General features: G+C 43.0%; 1 protein-coding gene across 4 annotated transcripts in view; it reads left to right on the top strand.

The window, feature by feature from the left end:
- Positions 1-18842, top strand: part of MEGF10 (multiple EGF like domains 10) — a 148595-nt gene that overhangs the window by 94838 nt on the left and 34915 nt on the right. For 3 of the 4 annotated variants that reach the window (XM_084779269.1, XM_084779270.1, XM_084779268.1), the window contains exons 8-12: positions 2859-2995; positions 7912-8124; positions 15854-16028; positions 17274-17394; positions 18162-18325. In XM_084779269.1, coding sequence (XP_084635395.1) covers positions 2859-2995; positions 7912-8124; positions 15854-16028; positions 17274-17394; positions 18162-18325 — 810 coding nt within the window. The remainder of the gene's footprint in view (positions 1-2858; positions 2996-7911; positions 8125-15853; positions 16029-17273; positions 17395-18161; positions 18326-18842) is intronic. The other variant, XM_084779271.1, reaches the window with a different exon arrangement.

Below are 18842 nucleotides of genomic sequence, written 5' to 3'. Positions count from 1 at the left end.
GCAGTTTACACTATCATTTACCCTCTCTGCCCAGCAACTCACTCCCAAGGCTTCTCCTGACTTTATTGTCAGACCTACTAGGACACTCCTGCCCTTACTTGGTTTGTTTCTCCAAAGCTTTGACTTAATTGATTGCCCACCTTTATGCCTTAAGCCTGTTTTGTCCTCCACTTCTTTAATGGCCGACTCTCCCACTTCTCTCACTGAAGGACTTTTCCTAATAAGTTTCTTCTACATTCATTGTAGCATTTCCCAAATTTCAGTCTCATCCCTCTTTTTTCTCACCATAAACATTCTCTGGAAACTTCACTCAGATCCATGGCTTTAACAGTCATCTCTGCTTCCCTGGGATCATTATCTTACCCTCCCTGAGCTCAAATGTGATTTATAACTACCCTGTTAGTTCCTCCAACCTTGGTAGCCTACCGTCAGAGCGTCACTGACTTCACTTAAGCCATACTTTTTACTGCCGTATATGGGGGTAGAATTTATCTGGAATTGCTCTTTATTGTAGGCATAGAGCTTAGGAGTGGCCCTTAAGAGATAAGGAACAGTTTTATCAAGACCACTGAGGCAGGAGTACAAAGAGTTGATCAGACCCACAGGGAAGGTCATAAATTGGCCAAAGTCTGAATGTTGAAGCAAAGGAATAAAGTTGGGGGTGTGGCCTTTTGTTGAGGACCTCAGGGTTGGAAGGAAGCTGTGGGGAGAGATCACTAGGGTGGTTCCAGTAGGCCCAGCAAAGCAAATGTTAGAAAACCAAACCTGCCTTATACTCATCCCTTTGTGTCTGAGTGTAAGCCCGCGTTTCTTCGAAACCCAAGTGGAAGAGTCAGTTTATCTCTGAATCCGTTTTCTTTCCTTGGCTTCAGTATTCAGCCTTCTGCCAACACTGGCTCTTGCTGGCTTCCTGGCAAGAGAAGAGTCTTGTTATAGTGGCTGTGTTCGGGGGAGTTCCAGGATCTTTGGGTGAGGAACTGCAGGCATTTCACTGCTACGACCTTTGAGTTGACTCATCTTGTGGTTGAAATGTTTCCTTGTCACCTGGAAGTCATGATGTGGGAAAGCAGTAGCCACAGACTGGGACTGAGTTCAGGAGGCAGATAGAGGAATCCACTCAATGGGCACCCTGGATCAGGCCCTCAACCACTTCCTCTAGGCCACAGCAGATGTTTCTTAGAAGAAGCTTCCCCGTCACTTTTCCCTCTGTGCATAATTGAACTCTCAACTTAAGTTTTTCCTTTACTCCATTTCATTTGTACATTTGTATCATTACGTTAGATGTTTCCAAAGTTGAACTGTAATTTCTCTCTCTCTCCCCTCCCCCCCCAATCTCTTTTACACACACACACACACCTCAGCCAGTAGTACCATTGTCATCTTTCTGCTGCTTGCTCACACTAGACTTTATTCCTATCCAACATTTCAACAGCATCCTTGGACATTATGAGGGACTTAGAATCAGACCACGAGAAAGCGAGCACTTGCACCAGACCCCACCACACATTGACCCTTGGTCAGCCATTCACTGGCCCTTGGTCCATCATTCCTTCAGCAATGTTATTATACCCCACTAAGTGCAATACAATGTCCCAGCACAGAGTTAGTAGAGGTATTTTTATATCTCCTCTCCTCAACACTCCTGAACAGATCAGGCAAGGGTAACCTGCCTTTGAACCTCATGCTCAGCGCAGTGTCTGACATGTAAATGATTCTCAGTGACGTTCTAACCTGAATCATCTCTCAAAGATTTTTTTGTTCCAAGAACCTGTGGGAGGACCATTCCTGTTTGTGGGTAGCCGGAAACCACCAAAGGAGACTTAATTAGCTCACCAACTGCCTTTGTGGGTAGCCAGTAGTTAGAGAAATGTCCTTCTTACACTATCCAGAATAAACATTTAGAAAACCATCTGGTATTCTAGCTAGGTTCCAATTTCATAGTACTCACAGCCTGTCTCTCTTTGAAAGAGAGAGGACAATGAAAAACATTAGGGAAATCCCATTATGTGGGCTATGTTGTTTGCACTAGTTACAACTCCAATAAATACTCTATTGATTCTAACTCCAATAAATCAGAGGCTGTAAACCCAAGTTACATAGTTAAATGAAGTAGAAAACAGTGGGGTATTTCACTGATATACTGAGATCTTGGGGTCATGTCTTGTTTTCATATGCCCAGAATTGAAATATACGCAATTGTGCTTGCTTAGGACAGCTCCTAGGGTGAGGGAAATGCCCTAGTGACTTGCTTGGGTTTTCTCCTCAGGAAATATGTTTGCTCCCAGAAATGTTTATTGAACCTGCTTGAAAGTATGTCTTCTCTTCTAAAGCAAAGGTTAATCCTTGTAGAAGCCTTTCTTAGGTGATGCTACTGTTAACTCAGGTACTTGAAGTTTCAGTCTTATGCCCCCTTACATGTTAACAAGCATCAGGATGCTCTCAGTGCACCAGATGTTGTTACTTACATAGCGGATGCTCAGTGAGTATTGCTGATTTACATGCATGTGAGTCTCAGGGAAGAACGCTTAGGAGGATTTTCAGATTGTTTACGTTGCATTAATAATTTTATATAACTTACTCAGGGTTCAGTTTTTAATATGAAAATTACTTGGGACCTCCGTTCTGTTGTCCTTGAATGTATCTGAGATACAGGCTCCTTGAGTCAATAGGTCAGCCTGACATTTCTCACACCTTAAACATGATGAGTATTTTGTGTTATAAAATGCCCTTAATCTAATTTCTTCACAGCCTTGCCTCCAAATCTCTCCCTCCCTTTCTTGTTGTCCCTGTTTCCTTCCTCTGCCTTCCATGGTGCTGGCTGGTGGCCCATCTAATTTTCTAAGTCTCTTTGAATTCAGGGCACAGTGTGTGGTCAGCCCTGCCCCGAGGGTCGCTTTGGAAAGAACTGTTCCCAAGAATGCCAGTGCCACAATGGAGGAACTTGTGATGCTGCCACAGGCCAATGTCACTGCAGCCCAGGATACACAGGGGACCGGTAAGGACACACTTATGTTTCTCTGACTATTCCTAATGAGTAGTATTCTAATTATTAGTAAGAAAATTTGGAGAGCTTGTGGAGCATGCTCAGTATACCATGTGTCTATAACTACTATATAATATTCCAGAAGCATCCACAAAGTCTAAGTGTTCAAAAATTCTATCCTCATTGAATGAAACTGAGTCACAGAACAGAAGAAGTCAACTGGAGGAAATTAGCAAACAAAACATTAGGAAAAAAGACAATAAAACATCAGCTATCTAGAACCCATGATGAATGTGTTGGTCTGAAAAGTTGAGTATTTAGGCCAGCTACTTTTACATTTTCAGTACTTTTAGATAGATTTGAGGTATGACAGGATAACAAGGAAGGGGATGAGGCCACAAACAGGTTGATTTTCAAATGGAACACGTACTTAAGAGCTTCTATGAAGTAAAGGTTCCTTTTCGTTACCCAGAATGTCCTTAAGAATGTTAGTCACTGGGGACAGAGAGATGGCCCAATGGTTAGAGTGCTTAGTGTTCTTGCAGAGGACCTGACTTCAGATCCTAGCATCCGTGTCAGGTGGCTCACAAATGCCAGTAAGTCCAGCGCCTCTGCACTCTGCAGGAACCTGCCCCTGAGTACACATTCCACACACAGGTATGTATGAGTGTATGTGACCAAGAGTAATTAAAACATTAATGAAAGAATATTATTCATTGTGTCATATTATATTTGTGGTGACCGCATCAGCTCTGTGGGAGAACTTGGTAGTCTCTGACCTGTGTGAAACAGAAGCAAATGGGTTCTGCCTGTGCTCGTGTGGCTCTTACCTGCGTGGTGCGTCACCTTCTTTATTAAAGGGCGAACGGCTACTTCAGAGGCTCTTCTTACTCCACCTCTTCAACCTCGTTCTTAATTTGTGGGTCCTAGGAGACTGAACAGTAAAGTCCATTGCCCATGGTGCAGAGTCAGAGCACAGTAACCTGAGAGGCAGAAGGGCGTGCTAAGAACAAGGCGCCCATGTCCTCCTAACTCTTAGGCAGTGCACTCCACTTCTCCTCAAGGCTGTGATAAGATCTAAGTAAGTTAGTAAGCTGATGGCTTGGGAGAAGCCCTGAAGCTTATTCACACAGCTTTTGTGACTGAGTGGCACACAGGAGCCATGCAAACACTAGCCATTGTGTATTGGGCTAATATCTAGGAACTTAATAAAATTACATTCCATTGTATTTTAGTGACACGTGTGAACTAAAAACTCCCTTTCACCCTAATGTGTTTTTTAATTTCCTATTTATGTGAATTTTTATTAGATACTATGAGTTCCTCCACCTCTCCAGGCAGCATCTGTATTTTCTTATTAAATGCATTTTCTAAGTATTTTGTAATTTTAAAAAATTCTCTTTTAGTTTCTAACTGGGTATATTCTCCATAAAGGAAAACTTGCTTTCAAATAGCTATAAAACATCACAGCTACAAGGCCAGCAAGCTTGTGCTTAGCTGAGTTGGAACACAGGGCAATAAAATAGCAGCTGAATTTCAATTACATTGTTGAAGCACAAAGAAGGAGGAGGTAGGGTGTGGTGAGTCCTCTTCTAACCGCGCTTTTGTGGAGCATCAGTGATGATGTGTCGTTCCCAGCTTCCCATTGCTACCCTCGCCTCTGTTTTAAGTTGTTAACATACACCATCCACGGGATGCAGAAAGCCCATTTTTCTCTACAAAAGAACACAGTGAGTGCCTGTGGGGCAGACTGAGGCAGGAGGTGGCAAGGAGACCCAAGGGTGGGGATCCTCAGTGTCCCTTCACATGTCTTGAGACGTCAGTGTGCCTGGTGTGATTAGAAGGACTGCTCCGCAGCGGTTGCCGCGGCAGGCAGCTGACAGCAAACTTACTCAGGATGTGGGAACGCCACCCCACCACAGGGAAACAAATGGTGCACCCTTCAGGCTGGCAGGACTACACAGTGGATGACAAATAAGAGGCTTTTTGAGGCCTGTGGAAAGACCCAAAGGGTACTGTGGTAAGAAGATGTGGTACAGTGAAGACAGCATGAATGTAGAGAAGACGGCTTGCGATCCCCACGGAGCTCGGCTTGAAGATGCTTTGAAAGATGCTGATGGTGTGTGTCACAGAATTGCTCGGTGGCTCTTTGATGATAGGGCACAGGCTCATGCTTACACAGAGTGCTCGGTGAATATTCACAACTCAGCAATGGAGTCTGTTATGGTGAAGCTCAAGATAGCCCTGGCAGCTTTGTGTTGTGTACGACCCTGAAAGTGAAGACAAACGTGGGTAAGAGCACACTGTCAGGCACTGCAGCTCAGTCCTGGAGGAATGCAGCAGCGGTCTTCAATGCAGGGGCAGTCTCCTATCCCTGCAGTTGTGGAAACATTGCATCCTTCTCAGTGTTTTTGAGATCCCCCCAGGACAACAGTTCCAGATGTTACAAAGGCAGGCTGCTGACCCCTGGAGGCCAGGTCTGATGAAGAGTGTGAGTCTTACACACTCAATAAGGATTCTGCTCACCTACTCCGGTTAGTCTGGGAAGGAAGCAACATGTTCCAAAGGACAAGAAAGAGCTGCTCCCCCCTCCCCCCCCACTTCCTCTTCTTTAAGTTCACAAGAGGAGCAATCAGAATGATGTCCATGTAAGAATGTGCCCCACTAATTAGCATTTTGTCAGTTTATGTCTACTTAATGATCATTCACCTAACTCCAGAATGTTATTAGAAATATCCTTCTTCTTTCTAATAGAAATCTACAGGTTCTATGTTTCTTCTCTGACCAATGTTTATTTCTCTGTGTTACTTCTCTGTGATCTCTCTTAAGAAAATGTATTACTGATTGCTGAGATGGCCTGACTTGTTTTTCTTATGGGCCCATAAAAAGCAACTTTTAAGAGGTTTTGAGAGGGAAATGGTAATCATAAGGTAGGAACCAACCAGAAAAGCATTGACACTCCATGGCGCTTATTTAAGGTAGAAAATGTTCTGTGTACATTGAGTCATCACACCGTACCTTTTACATGAAAACGGTGGTTTATAAACCGTGGGGAAAGTCTCTGCTAGAAAGCCGCCCAGCCATTTGGGTTCGGCAGGTGGAAATCCACAACTGTTACTACAGAAAGGTGCTGCAGTACTGATAAAGAGAACTGGCTGCCATGGTGATGGCTTAGACAGCAAATGCAAGTGTTATTTGTTCTCTATTTATACCAGAAACTACTAGATGTTTAATTAGAGGCTAGAGAGGTAAATACAGGCCAGGAGCAGATATTATACATTTTGCTTTCCAAGAGAAAGAAAACACTGTGCCAAAGCTGTCCCAAACACTAGTTCCCTGTGATGGGGGCAACTAACTTTCCCAGACATCTGATGTGCACCAGTTCCAATGGGCTTTGAAGTGGGCTTAAACCACATTAAAGTCATGCAGATAGCCCAAGGTCCAGGCTTTTCCTGATTGACATGTATGCATTGACTGTGTGTGTTGGGGGTGGGGTGGCGCATGGAACCTGTGTCGGGATCAGAGGACAAACTCTTTCAATCATGTGGTTTCAGGGATTGAACTTAGGCCAGTAGATATCTTTACCCATGGAGTGAGCCCACCAACCCAAAGTTTAGCATTTTGTTTTGTTTACAAATTTACATAACAGGGTGAGGAAGTAGTTTGTTTGTTTGTTTGCTTTTGTTTTAATCTTTTTTTTCCATTGACGTTGAGTTGCAAGAAAATCTAGTCAGACATATTATGAAACCATCTTGCCAGCCTTTAGGAAAAGTATGGATCAGGTCAAGTCACTGTACCTCACAAAGTTTTCCTTTAAAGTGTACATACATATTAAAGGAACAAATCAGACGACTTGATTTATAAAAGCATCTTGAAGGTTAAAGATATCAAAGGCCTTTATAAAAGTAACTATATTCGTCCCTATGTACCTCTAAAGTCTACATTTGAATTGTCTTGAGGAATTCCTTCAACTGCTCTGGAATTTCTCTTGTGGTTAAGAAGTTAGTGACAACATGCTGACAAGTGCACTTGGAGATTTCTAGCAGTAAAACCTACTTTTGGAGGCCCCTTTCTTTTTCATCATCACATTTAATTCTACAGCCAGAGTCAACCAGCAGAGTGTCAGATTTTCAAGGTTTCCCCTCTATACTTAGAATCTCAACATCGACTCTCACCATACCCTACAGACTGTTTCTCTTAGAACTCTTTTTCTGCCATTGCGCTTAAGCATGCGTTGCTGCTTGCATTGTTCATTCAGATCTGGAAAATCAATCCTGACCTACTTTTTTTTTTTAATCGGAGTCTGGCATGACTAGAAAGCCACATGGGAAGTGGCTGCTGAGACAGCGTCCCCTACTGTGGTGAGCACTCCACTAGACGAGACTTTAATTCTGTCTTCTTGGCAGAATGCTCTCGGTCACCTCACCTCTCCAAAAAGAGAGTTGGCTAGCACCAACAGATATTCCTGCTTCCCACAGAGCAGTGACGACTCCTTTCATTTCTCTAGGAATCAGCTTCCCACTTCATCCAGCTTACCAGAGCGTCTCTCCCCTCCGTGCCATTTCCTTTTTTGTTAAAAAGACTCTAAGGTGAAATTTTGGATTGATATTTTTTTCTTCTGCCATTTGACAGTCCTTCACAACAGAGGACAATATTCCACTTGTCCTAAATTTTTGTTAGCAAATGCAAACCTTATAATCTACAAACTGGGGTGGAGGGAATCTAATTTTAGAAACTCAGAATTTCTTGAGTCTTGGCATTTAGTTTTTCCTTCCACATGCTTGTGGCTGTCAACGTTATGTAGCCTCCGTCTCATTATTTGTTTACCTGTAATGGGACAAACATGAAGTATTATAAGTCCAAAAAGCATTTCAACTTGTACATAGTTAGGTCCTTTTGAACCAACTGATGGCTTCTTGTCTGAATAGATGTCAGGACGAATGTCCTGTTGGGACCTACGGAGTTCGCTGTGCCGAGACCTGCAGGTGTGTCAACGGAGGAAAGTGTTATCATGTGAGTGGTGCATGTCTGTGCGAAGCAGGCTTTGCAGGTGAACTTTGCGAGGCACGCCTGTGTCCTGAGGGGCTTTATGGCATCAAATGTGACAAGCGGTGCCCCTGCCACCTGGACAACACTCATAGGTGAGTGCCAGCTGCCTCTGGAAAAACATTTTCTGTTAAAATGTAACTTTAGTACCCAGGGCTTGGCAAGAATAAGTTCTCCTTGACAGAAAGCATCACACTGAAGGACTAATTTTTGAAAGCCCATGCCCAAAGGGCTAAGGTTATTGTTTGTTGATGGCTATTAAGTTATTTTATTTTTGATGAGGACTGGTAAAAGAAAAATGATTTTTTTTTCTGAGATGAACAGAACTTTTCCCTAAGAGAAGGATTGTGTGACACTCCCTTAGAAGCCAAGATACTGTGCAGAGACAGGGGTTACACCAAGTTCAGGATGTGAAAGCGTCATGCTCACTGCAGCATCTTTTACGTGACAACACATCTGTCTACAGAGAGGAAGTGGGAGGGTTTTATGAAAGCGCTTCGCAGGTGGCTGTCACATGTGGAATAGCTTTCAGAACTGATAGCTCTGACCCCTCCCCGTAAAAAATCCACAGGGGTCTTTCAGCTCAAAAGTCTCTCCAAAGATTTGGGATCAGGAAAGCACAATCCTTCCCACCCTACTGTGCCATGTTTGCCCATGAGAAATATCCCCCACCAACCTTTTCTTTCCCCTTCTCCAAAGGCCAGATATATATCACTTAGAATTCCCAGCCCGTTTGTAGACTTCTGGAAAAGATAAATTTGACAAAAAATGTAGTACAGATGTTAATGGAAAGACTTTCATTTGCATTCAGTGCAGATGGTAATACATCTATATTAGCCTTATCACATCCCTAATATACAAGAGGTAAAGGGAATCAGAGGTGCTTGGTCTATTCTTTAAGCCATTATTAGGAACAGAAGAAAAATGTACTTTATATTGTTCTCTCTCTTTCTCTCTCTCTCTCTCTCCCTGTGTGTGTGTGTGTGTGTGTGTGTGTGTGTGTGTGTGTGTGTGTGTGTCTGTCTGTCTGTCTGTCTGTCTGTCTGTCTGTGTTTGTGTAAGAAGTGTACTCTTCAAGCAATTCAAGCAACTTTGCTATAATCAGCTTTGTATTTCCTTCACTGGGACATATTGTCACCTCTTAGATGAAACATTTAGGTAGGTATTTAGGTAACAAGATTTATTTTCAACTTTCTAACATATAAGGAGCTGGCATAATTAAACACAGACCATGGGTCTGGCTTCCTTTATTACAGTAAGGTAAGCCTCACGTAGCATCATCGTTTGTTGTGTGTGGACAAAGCTGAAATCTAACAAAGCTGCAAGCCTAAGAAAACAAAAAAAAACACGTCTGTTCTGAGAGGGGCTAGAGCAGTGTGGGGACTTAGTTTTGGTTGGAGCTGAGTCTCTAGACACAGGGGGAGGGTGAATTTTTTTCCTAATCACAGGACCATGATGCTTTTGGCACAGGCCCCATCAGATTAACGCATACACTTTAACAAAGAAATAGGTGAAATTGTTTGACAATTACATAGATCAAAACAATAATGAAATGATGTGTATCAAATATTCAGAAGATTTAGAAACAATTTAAATGCCCTTATTCATGAAAGCTATTTTAGAAGATTAGCTTTTACAAATTTCTATTAAAGCCAGATAAATACAGATTACATGCGTCTATCACATCGGATACTCAGTTGGAGTCATCTATTAGTTCTTGTATCTTGAATATCCTGCATTGCAAAATACAGAGCCCCTTGGAGATAAAAGGGGAGCTTAGAATCATTGCTTTAATTGAAAGCCTAATTTGTTCCCTTATCATCTAATGAAGCAAATGGAGATTTGCCATTATATATACCTCATGCAACGAATTTATTCAAAAACCTTTTTGCATAATTAATAATATACCCAATGCAATGTAGCTTAATCGCTTTACATAGTCTTTAGGTATGTAAGTACTGATATATGAGCGCCGCACTTTTGAGGAGGGGTTGGCATAGGCTAGCATTAGTTGCATCATAACAAACAAGCAAATGATGCCAAATTTAGTGGCCTTAGGCCTTTGGGTACTTACTGGCTGATGGCTTTTGACTGTGTGGCTCAGGCTCCACATGCGAGGCTCTGCTGCTGAGCTACTATCACCTGGCAGATCCACTGAAAGCTGATTGGTCCTGGAAATCCTCACCCCATTTGGCTGGATGACAGGAGTGACTGGGCACATGGAGTCTCCAGAAGGGTAGCCTGGGCTCATTTTAGCCAACTGGCTTCTAAAGGCAACAACAAGCAGAGCAAGCTCTGACATCTAAATCCCTCAAGCCTTTGCTTATGTCATGTTGACTAACATTCATTTATAAGATGAAACAACCCTCAGAAGTGGGTGCAGATTCACTAGGTTCTACTTTTTTTTTTTTTTTTTTTTTTTTTTTTTTTTTTGAGACAAGGTCTCATTTTGTATCTCTGGCAGACTTGGAATTTGCTGTGTAGACCAGCTGGGCTTTGAACTTGGCCTCTGCTTCTTTATGAGTGGAGTTCCCTCAACACTGTAGCCATTTTATTTTGTAATCCATTATATAGTCGAAATTAATTTAAATATATTTACAAAGTATTATATTAATCCTATAAATCTGATTGAGCCCAAAGACATATTTTACTAACCTAGACTTTCAGATGGAAAACTAAGTTTCATAGTGGAAATGATTTTGAGTAAGAAAAAAAAATGTAGTTTAATTAGACCGTCCATATGTATACTAACCCTTGTTAATAAGGACATTCAGTAGTCTTTAGCAATCAGTGTGTGCCTTATTTTGTAAGTTTCAGCTTCCCTATTGTTGTGATAAAGACCATGACTAAAAGCAAGCTGGGGAGGAAAGGGTTTATTTCGGATTGTGTTTCCAGGTAATAGTCCGTGACTGAGGGATGTCAGGGTAGAAATCCAAACAGAAACCTGGAGCAGAAATGATGAAGAAAGGGTGCTTGCTGGCTCCATCTCTGCTCATGCCTACCTAACTCTGTTATATAGTCCACACTCACTTGCCTGGGGATCGTGCCACCCACAGTGGGCTGGGCCCTCCCATATCAATCATCAATCAAGAAAATCCCTCACAGACATAGCCATGGGCCCATTTGATGAAGTCAGTTCTTCAGTTGAGGTTCCCTCAACTAGGTTCCCTCAGCCTAGGTTGTGTCAAGTTTACACTCAAAGCTAACCAGGAGGCCACACTGTTATCACTGCATTTGGGCACAGACCTCATATAAGGAAATGAATAAAAGGAGGGCTCATTCTGTTTTCACCTGTATATCTTTTCAGTATTGGGGGGTTGAACCTAGCACCTCACATGTGCTAGCAAATACAAAGACTAGTGCAGTCCCAGCTCAGTATTTCTTTGAGACAGGGTCTCGGTAAGTGAATTTACAGTATGGACTCAGCAGTCCCTGAACTTGCAATCCTCCATACTCAGCCTCCTGTGTAGCTGGGATCACCGACCCATATCCCTAGCCTCAGCCAATATTATGCACAATTGGACTCCTGTTATAAGTTAGCTATTGAGTTGAAGGACTGCTTTTTGAAAGTAGTTGTAATTATATGCATGTGTAAAAGGACAAATTTTCATACGTATATAATTATATTTTCATGTGTAAAGCAATTTGTTCTTTAGACAGAAAACAGGTATGAAGTGTATTAGCCTTTCATCTCTAATCTTCTTCCACACGTAGGTCTCATTATCCAATAACTGCCTCAGTGAGAGCCCACTGTGCCTCCACACTGCTCTGGTGTCCTACACTTAATTACAAATTGCAGGATGCTAATCCTGTTGTCAGTCACTCTGAGAACCAGTGTGCTGGAGTACCACTCACTAGGGGCCATTGAGCATCATTTTCTCTGTCTGCACCGCAGTTTATATTCATAAAGCGATTTCTATTGTGCTTAGTATTAAGACCTATATCACAAATAATGCTTCTGGGTTTTTTGTTTGTTTGTTTGTTTTTAACTGTAAGTCATTTTCTACCCAAAATGTCCTTTTATAGCAGGTTAAAATGAAGTAAAATATTTTATTTTATTCTGATTTTCTCAAATAAAAAGTTTTCTCATGTAAATTAGGCTGGTTTTTTTTACCATCTTGCTGACTTCATATCATGGTGTTAACTCCTAAATTTTAGCAGTTCCTTTTCATATCGAGTCTCCCCTGAAGGCTGCTAGCAAACTTCCCTTTCCTTCAGTTTCAAAACTGGCAACATGTTGAAGTCTGACCCTGCCACCACTACACATGTGAACCTCTGGATAAGCTCCATCCTTTCCAGGCCTCAGTTTCCTTCTTTATGAAATGGCACCATGCCTGCTGCCTTAGGTGGTCATGGCAACTGAGGCAAATGAAAGCTGAGCAGGGTGATGGAACCAGCTCAGCCTGGCAAATGTGGCCATGAGAGCCACAGTGGTAGGCCTTTCATTGTTCGGTTGGAGTAGGAGCAGAAATGTATCAGCCAATGTCATGTCAAGGCTTCCTGACTATATGTGGCATCACGAGGACAAGCCAATTAAACCTATTGTCCTATGGTATGTTTTTAATACTTCTCTCTCCACTGTTTTTTGTTTTGTTTTTGTTTTTTCAAGACAGAGCAGGCTGGACTGGAATTCCCTCTGTAGTCTAGGCTTGCCTTGAACTCATAAAGATCTACCTCTTGGATCAACAGCATGCACCACCACCACCCAGCAATAATTTACTATTTTACATCATGTGTATGGGTGATTTTGCTATATGTATTTCTGTACACCAAGTACATCCCTAGTACCCACAGAGATCAAAAGATTTTGGGTCCCTGAAAATGGAGTTACAGATGGTTATGAGTGGGCATGGGGGTGTTGGGAATTGAACCCTGGTCCTCTGGAAGAGTAGCCAATGCTTAGCCACTGAGATATAGCTCCATCCTCCCTCTCCAGCCTTAAAAGGTTCTGATTTAAGTAACAAATTGTACAGTCATGTCAGTGATATTAGACAGTATGGGTTTTACTCCAAGTGTTGTTAACTGGGGAACCTTTGACAACCTTTAAAGAGGAGATATGGTATGACTGACTCTTTAGGTGAAGGGCATGTATAGATACAGGGAGGGAGGCTGGAAGGCTTTTTAGTTCAGGTTTTGGCAAGGTAGGAAACAGTGGAGAGGATAGAGAGATGTGGATAGAGTCAAAATATAGTTTTGAGTTGAAATGGTTAAGTTCTAGTAATGGATTAGGTATAGGAGGTGAGGCTGAGGGAGTGACAGAGACAAATGCTCTGCCCTCGTCACAGAAGCTTGCAGTAGACAGGAAGTAACACAGAGGCATCACTGGTCAATACGCAGAGTGAGAGACTTTGGAGCACTCAGTCCTAAGTGGGATGTCTCCATCAAATCCTTCTGCTCAAGGGCTCAAGGCTCACAGTTGTGCAGAACAGAGGAAAGAAAGAGTGTAAGACCCAGAGGTGACGGATGACTCCAAAGGAAAGTGTGTCTTCCAGATATAGCACGACCGATGCACGTATGGACTCACAGAGACTGTGGCAGCACACACAAGACCTGCACAGGTGCAAAACCAGATAGGGAGCTAGTGCTGAAAGGAAGAAGTGGACATGGGGTACCATACCTAACCAAGACACTATCTGCAATTAATGCCCACTGGCAAAGGGGGAAAACTGGCCTCTCTAATGGAGCATCACTGGGTATATTACACACACTCTGGGTCAGGCCTCTTGTCCAAGAGTAATTAGCCAACAAAAAAATGAACTCATTGATCCATTAAAAAGAAAAAAACAACAGCTTTTTCTCTAATTTTGCTTTGTTTGTGCATTATTTTTGTCTTGCTGGTCTTTTGCCTATTTATTTTTGATTTCTATATGTGTGAGTGTGTGTGCGCGTATGTGTGTTTCTTTTTTGTTCTTTGTTTTAAAAAGAGAAAAAAATGATGAAGTAGGGTGGAAGGGAGATGAGGAGGGTCTGAGAAGAACTAGAAGGGGAGGCGCATGATTAAAATATATTGCACGAAAATTTGTGAGTAAAAAGTTAAAAAATATATGCATAAATAATAAAATAATTTTAAAAGAGAATAAAATAGAACAAGTCTAATCTGTGTACAGTAGTTCATAGTTGTGATCTTAGCAAAGGCGGAAGATCTTGATTATGAGGTCAGCTTGAGCTAACGTAGCAAGGTCCTACATCAACAAGCCAGCAAATGAACAAACATGCCAGCAAACAAAGTAACCCCCAGGCAGGGGGATGGTGGTACCACACACAGAAGTGCAGATGACTGGGGTAGATACCGGGTGTAAAAGAAGAGAAGACCAGGGCTCTCAGCCTTTGATGCAGTAACCTTGAGATGGCGCCAAGATGCCAAGTATTTGCCCAAGGATGATAGCAGGGGACTAGACCTATTCTTATACGTATGCAGGTCTAAGTGTATCTGAGAGTCAAAGCATTGTCTTCTGCGTCCAAACCTCTCCACCCAGAAATCTCAGTTGTATAAATACATTTAGATTTTTCTTCATGTTTCCCAAGCACGGTCTGATGAATCTCTTGGCTTTTTCCTGTGGATAGCTAATTGTACTAGGAGCCTGAAAGTACATTAGAAAACAAACAAACAAACAAAAAAACCCCAAATTTTAGAAAACGAAAATCAAACCAACCAGTCTCCTGGCTTGTTTTGAAGAAGAGAAGAAAGTAAAAAGAGAAATGGACAGACAGATGGAACATAAATATAAGAGGTGTGAGGCTGGAGAGATGGTTCAGAAAGAGACCCGGGTTTGGTTCCCAGCATTCACACAGTGGTTCCTGGCACTCACACAGTGGTCCTGGCCATCTGTAACTCCAGTTCCAGGGCATCTAAAGCCTTCTTCAGACCTCTGGAGGCACAAGGCATGCCTATGATGCTCACACATAACTGCAGGCGAAGCACTCATGTACAATAAAAGCAAAATAAGGTTATGGGGTGTGGCTGAGAACTTCACTTGAGAGGGGACTTCAGGTAGAAGGCTTTGTGCCTTCCTGGGCATCACTCAGGTAGATGAAAGCTAGAAGTATGTTCTGTCTTCATCCCTACAAATTCTATGACTAGCCCCCTCAGGAAGGCCATTTAGCAAATGTCTGGATGGAAAGTATATTTTGTTGTCTGTCTTCTTTCAGGGGAGGGTTTGGGCTTCACGGGGAGGGGGCATCTACACACAGTCTTCCTATTGTCGGCAGAGTTAGTTTGCTTGTCAAGGTTTTCCATGTCAAGACGCACACATGCTCTGAGGCAGCATGCCACAGAGTGCCTTATTGTGTCCACTCGCTTGTACAAACATCTTAGCACAGCTGACATGTCCATTTGCTATGCAGCAACAGCTGGCTGCTGGCCTGTCAATGTGGTTGCTGTTCCAGGTAGCAGCTGCTGTTTTACTGCCAGGTAGACGGGCTGGGAGGAGAAGCAGGTTGGCAAGGTCACGGCTTTTGGAATTCCTTGGATATCACACAGTGGACTTGGCGTCGGCTGGAGCTCTTCCATGTCCCGCAGAGTGCTGCCTTCTTATTGAGTTAGTGCTTTCAATTCAAGACAATTAAAAGGAATTTTAGACCAAAGGAATACGGTTATTGTAGTTACTTGATTTGGGCACAAGGCTGATTTCATTCACTGTTTCTGCAATAACAGTCGAGTGTCAGCCAATTAATTGAGTCACATCACCATAGGAATTATGTGTAAATCGTTTTCATGGGATTACCAGCATGTTTAGTGATTACTGAGAAAGCAACATGTGAGCATGCCTGAAGTGTCATATGCTTGTCCCAGAATGCCTTGTTCTTTTCATCCATGTCTCTCAGCTGCCATCCCATGTCAGGAGAGTGTGGCTGCAAGCCGGGTTGGTCTGGACTGTACTGCAATGAAACATGTTCTCCTGGATTCTATGGGAAAGCTTGCCAGCAGATCTGCAGCTGCCAAAATGGAGCTGACTGTGACAGTGTGACCGGAAGGTGTGCCTGTGCACCAGGATTCAAAGTGAGTAACTTGGGCTCTGGAGGCAGGAGAGGGGTGCAGTGTGGAGCATAGCAACAGTGTAGCTTATGCGAGCTACCATGAATTGCAGTGAATGTGATCAAACCATTCATAGCACTCATGGGAAAAGAAGTCTCTGAGATAAGTGACTTTCACCTTTCACTGATGACTGGCAGCACCAAGAGGACTGTGAAGGTGTCATTAACGTTGCTAATGTCAATAATATCAGAACACATCAGGGAGTATGACCTGTTATAACTATTCCTTATGCACTCGTTTTATTCTGACCTTTAGGCAACAAAGAAATAGCTTCTCCACGTGTTCATTATTAGTTATTCTCTTCAACAGTTTCTGTTTTAATTCCACAAAATTTAAAGACATAACATGCACCAGGTTAGCATTTATGATACACTCAAATGCTGCATTCAGTTGCATTTAATATTGACATCCCTTTGGGAGTCTAGATTCTGCCATTATACCTGTATGTACAACAAGAGAGTTGAACGGTACCTGTAGTCCCTACAACTTCGTAGCTATTAAAAATGGAAGTGGCAACTGTGATTTATTCCCTCCCACTCTAGAGAAGATGCCATTGAACTCTGAAGAGTGTTGATGGTCATTCCAGGGCACGTAATGTAACAAGAGTGAGCAGAGAAGTCACAGAGCCAAGAGGATCTTTCCAGAGGCTTCTGATTAGTGTCGCAGCCTCTGGCTGGCCCCTGAATTAACCTTCTCTCAAGAGTCTTTTGTGTTTTTGAAAAAAGATGTCCCTTGGTCACCTTTGGTAGCTCAGTTATGTATTTAATGGCCACTGTTGGTTAAATCACACCACTGGCTGAGTGTTGGTTTGATTTGGCCATTAACAACATCACACATTATGCAAGGAGACTCACGAAGCATTTGGAAATGATGGGCAGTTTGTGTTTATGTTTTTGTTGACAATGATTTTATGGCTATAATATACTTTAATATATCCACTTGTGTAACCAAGGGAGAAAGGTTTATTTTGGTGTCCTGTTATAAGGAAGGATCCTATTAACTATTTTATCATAAACACAGGCCGACCATCGTTATATTTGAATCCTACAAATTGTATTTAGGAATGGTAACATAGTAACTTTCCAAAGTATAGAGTGTAAATTTAGCGAGACAGTATAATTAGCATTGCCAAGGTCTATTCTTGTTTGTGTTGGCATGGCTTCTGCTGGTAAAAAGCAGACTGCATTTTTACTGTTTGTGCTCATGTAGGGAACTGACTGCTCAACTCCGTGTCCACTGGGAAGCTACGGGATAAACTGTTCTTCTCGCTGTGGCTGTAAAAACGATGCTGTCTGTTCCCCTGCGGATGGATCATGTATCTGTAAGGCAGGTAAGTGTATGTATGTGAATCTCTTATTTGGTCCTGGTCCTGTCACTTCCTAGAGTTATTGGAAGGACACTTTGATGAGGGCTCTAGCTCTCACTTCCCTAAAATCTGTGTGACCTCAGCATCCCTCATCTTTCCTAAGCCCAGGAAAGACTCATAGTTGGTCCTCTCTGAAGTTGCTGCCAACTTTCAAAGTCTGAGTGCAGAATTCTGGGACGGGTAAACAAGCAGACATGTCTCTGCCCCCAAATGGCCAGACTTGGAGTCTTGACAAGAAATGCAGCCAAGCACAGATTTTATGTGTGGCACAGAATGTGTCCTCCATAGATGCAGCCACAATCTTGGAAACACATTTTTCATGGTTGATGCCTTTTGCTTCAAAGATGAGGTTATTTTTCCAAGAACAAGTCTTCTACTTCCTCCCATACAAATAGACAATGCCTATTATTCTACCCTGAGCATTGCAGCACATTAAAGGTGACCTCACCCCACATCCCTTCCCAGGAGTCCAGGGGTGCTTCTCAGCATTGGCATCCCCAGCCAATCACAGGGCACAGTTGGCTGTTTGGTTCCTCGGGGGTTCCTTTTCATTCCTGGTGGAGGCGTATTGTGACAGAGCCAAGCCTGTCTGCCACTGTGGGGACCCGGGACTGGGCAGCACTGTTATGCATCTCCAAGATGCCTCTAAAGGGCGACAGGGCTTGGAAGGGCCCAGCCAAGCTCCCTATCGCCTTTGTTTTCTCACACACTCTGCTGCTCCTGTCATGCAGGCTGGCACGGGGTGGACTGTTCCATCAGATGCCCCAGCGGCACATGGGGCTTTGGCTGTAACCTAACATGTCAGTGTCTCAATGGAGGTGCCTGCCATACCCTGGATGGGACCTGCACGTGCGCGCCTGGATGGCGAGGGGAAAAATGTGAACTTCCCTGCCAGGTATGTGTGCTCTGGGTAGCCATGCCTGGAGGACTACGCAGGAGGGCTGACTTCTTTGTATAGGTTATTTTTATTTTTTATTTTTCTGACTGAAACTGACTGAGTGTGACTAGATCTTCAAAAACTATTACAGGAAGTTGACAGAGGCTGGAAAGGGATAGAGTGGAAATCAGTTAGGCGGGCTTCGAAGAATGCCTCCTTCTTTCTTTTTATCCCTAGGCTGATTTCCCAGCCCCCGACGCCAGCATTTTCTGTGTCTTATACACTCATCTCTTGGTGGGAGCCAGGCAGAAGCATTGGTCAAACACCCAGTGTATGCCTGTCAACTCTCCATGTATTTTGTTTCCATTATAATGGAAATCTGTAGGCTTTGGAGTGGGAAGTGACAGGGGGCTGAAAATGGGGCGGTGGCTGGTGTCACAGAAATGTGCATTGAAGTGATGAAAGAAGGTCTGGAAACAGCCTTGGTTAATGTAAATATTTCTGGAGGTATGGGAGTCTCCTCAGAGCTCACTCC

Source organism: Acomys minous, assembly GCF_964271855.1.
Source record: "Acomys minous genome assembly, chromosome: 4".
NCBI classification, from domain to species: domain Eukaryota; kingdom Metazoa; phylum Chordata; class Mammalia; order Rodentia; family Muridae; genus Acomys; species Acomys minous.
This window is presented reverse-complemented; position numbering and strand designations above follow the sequence as displayed.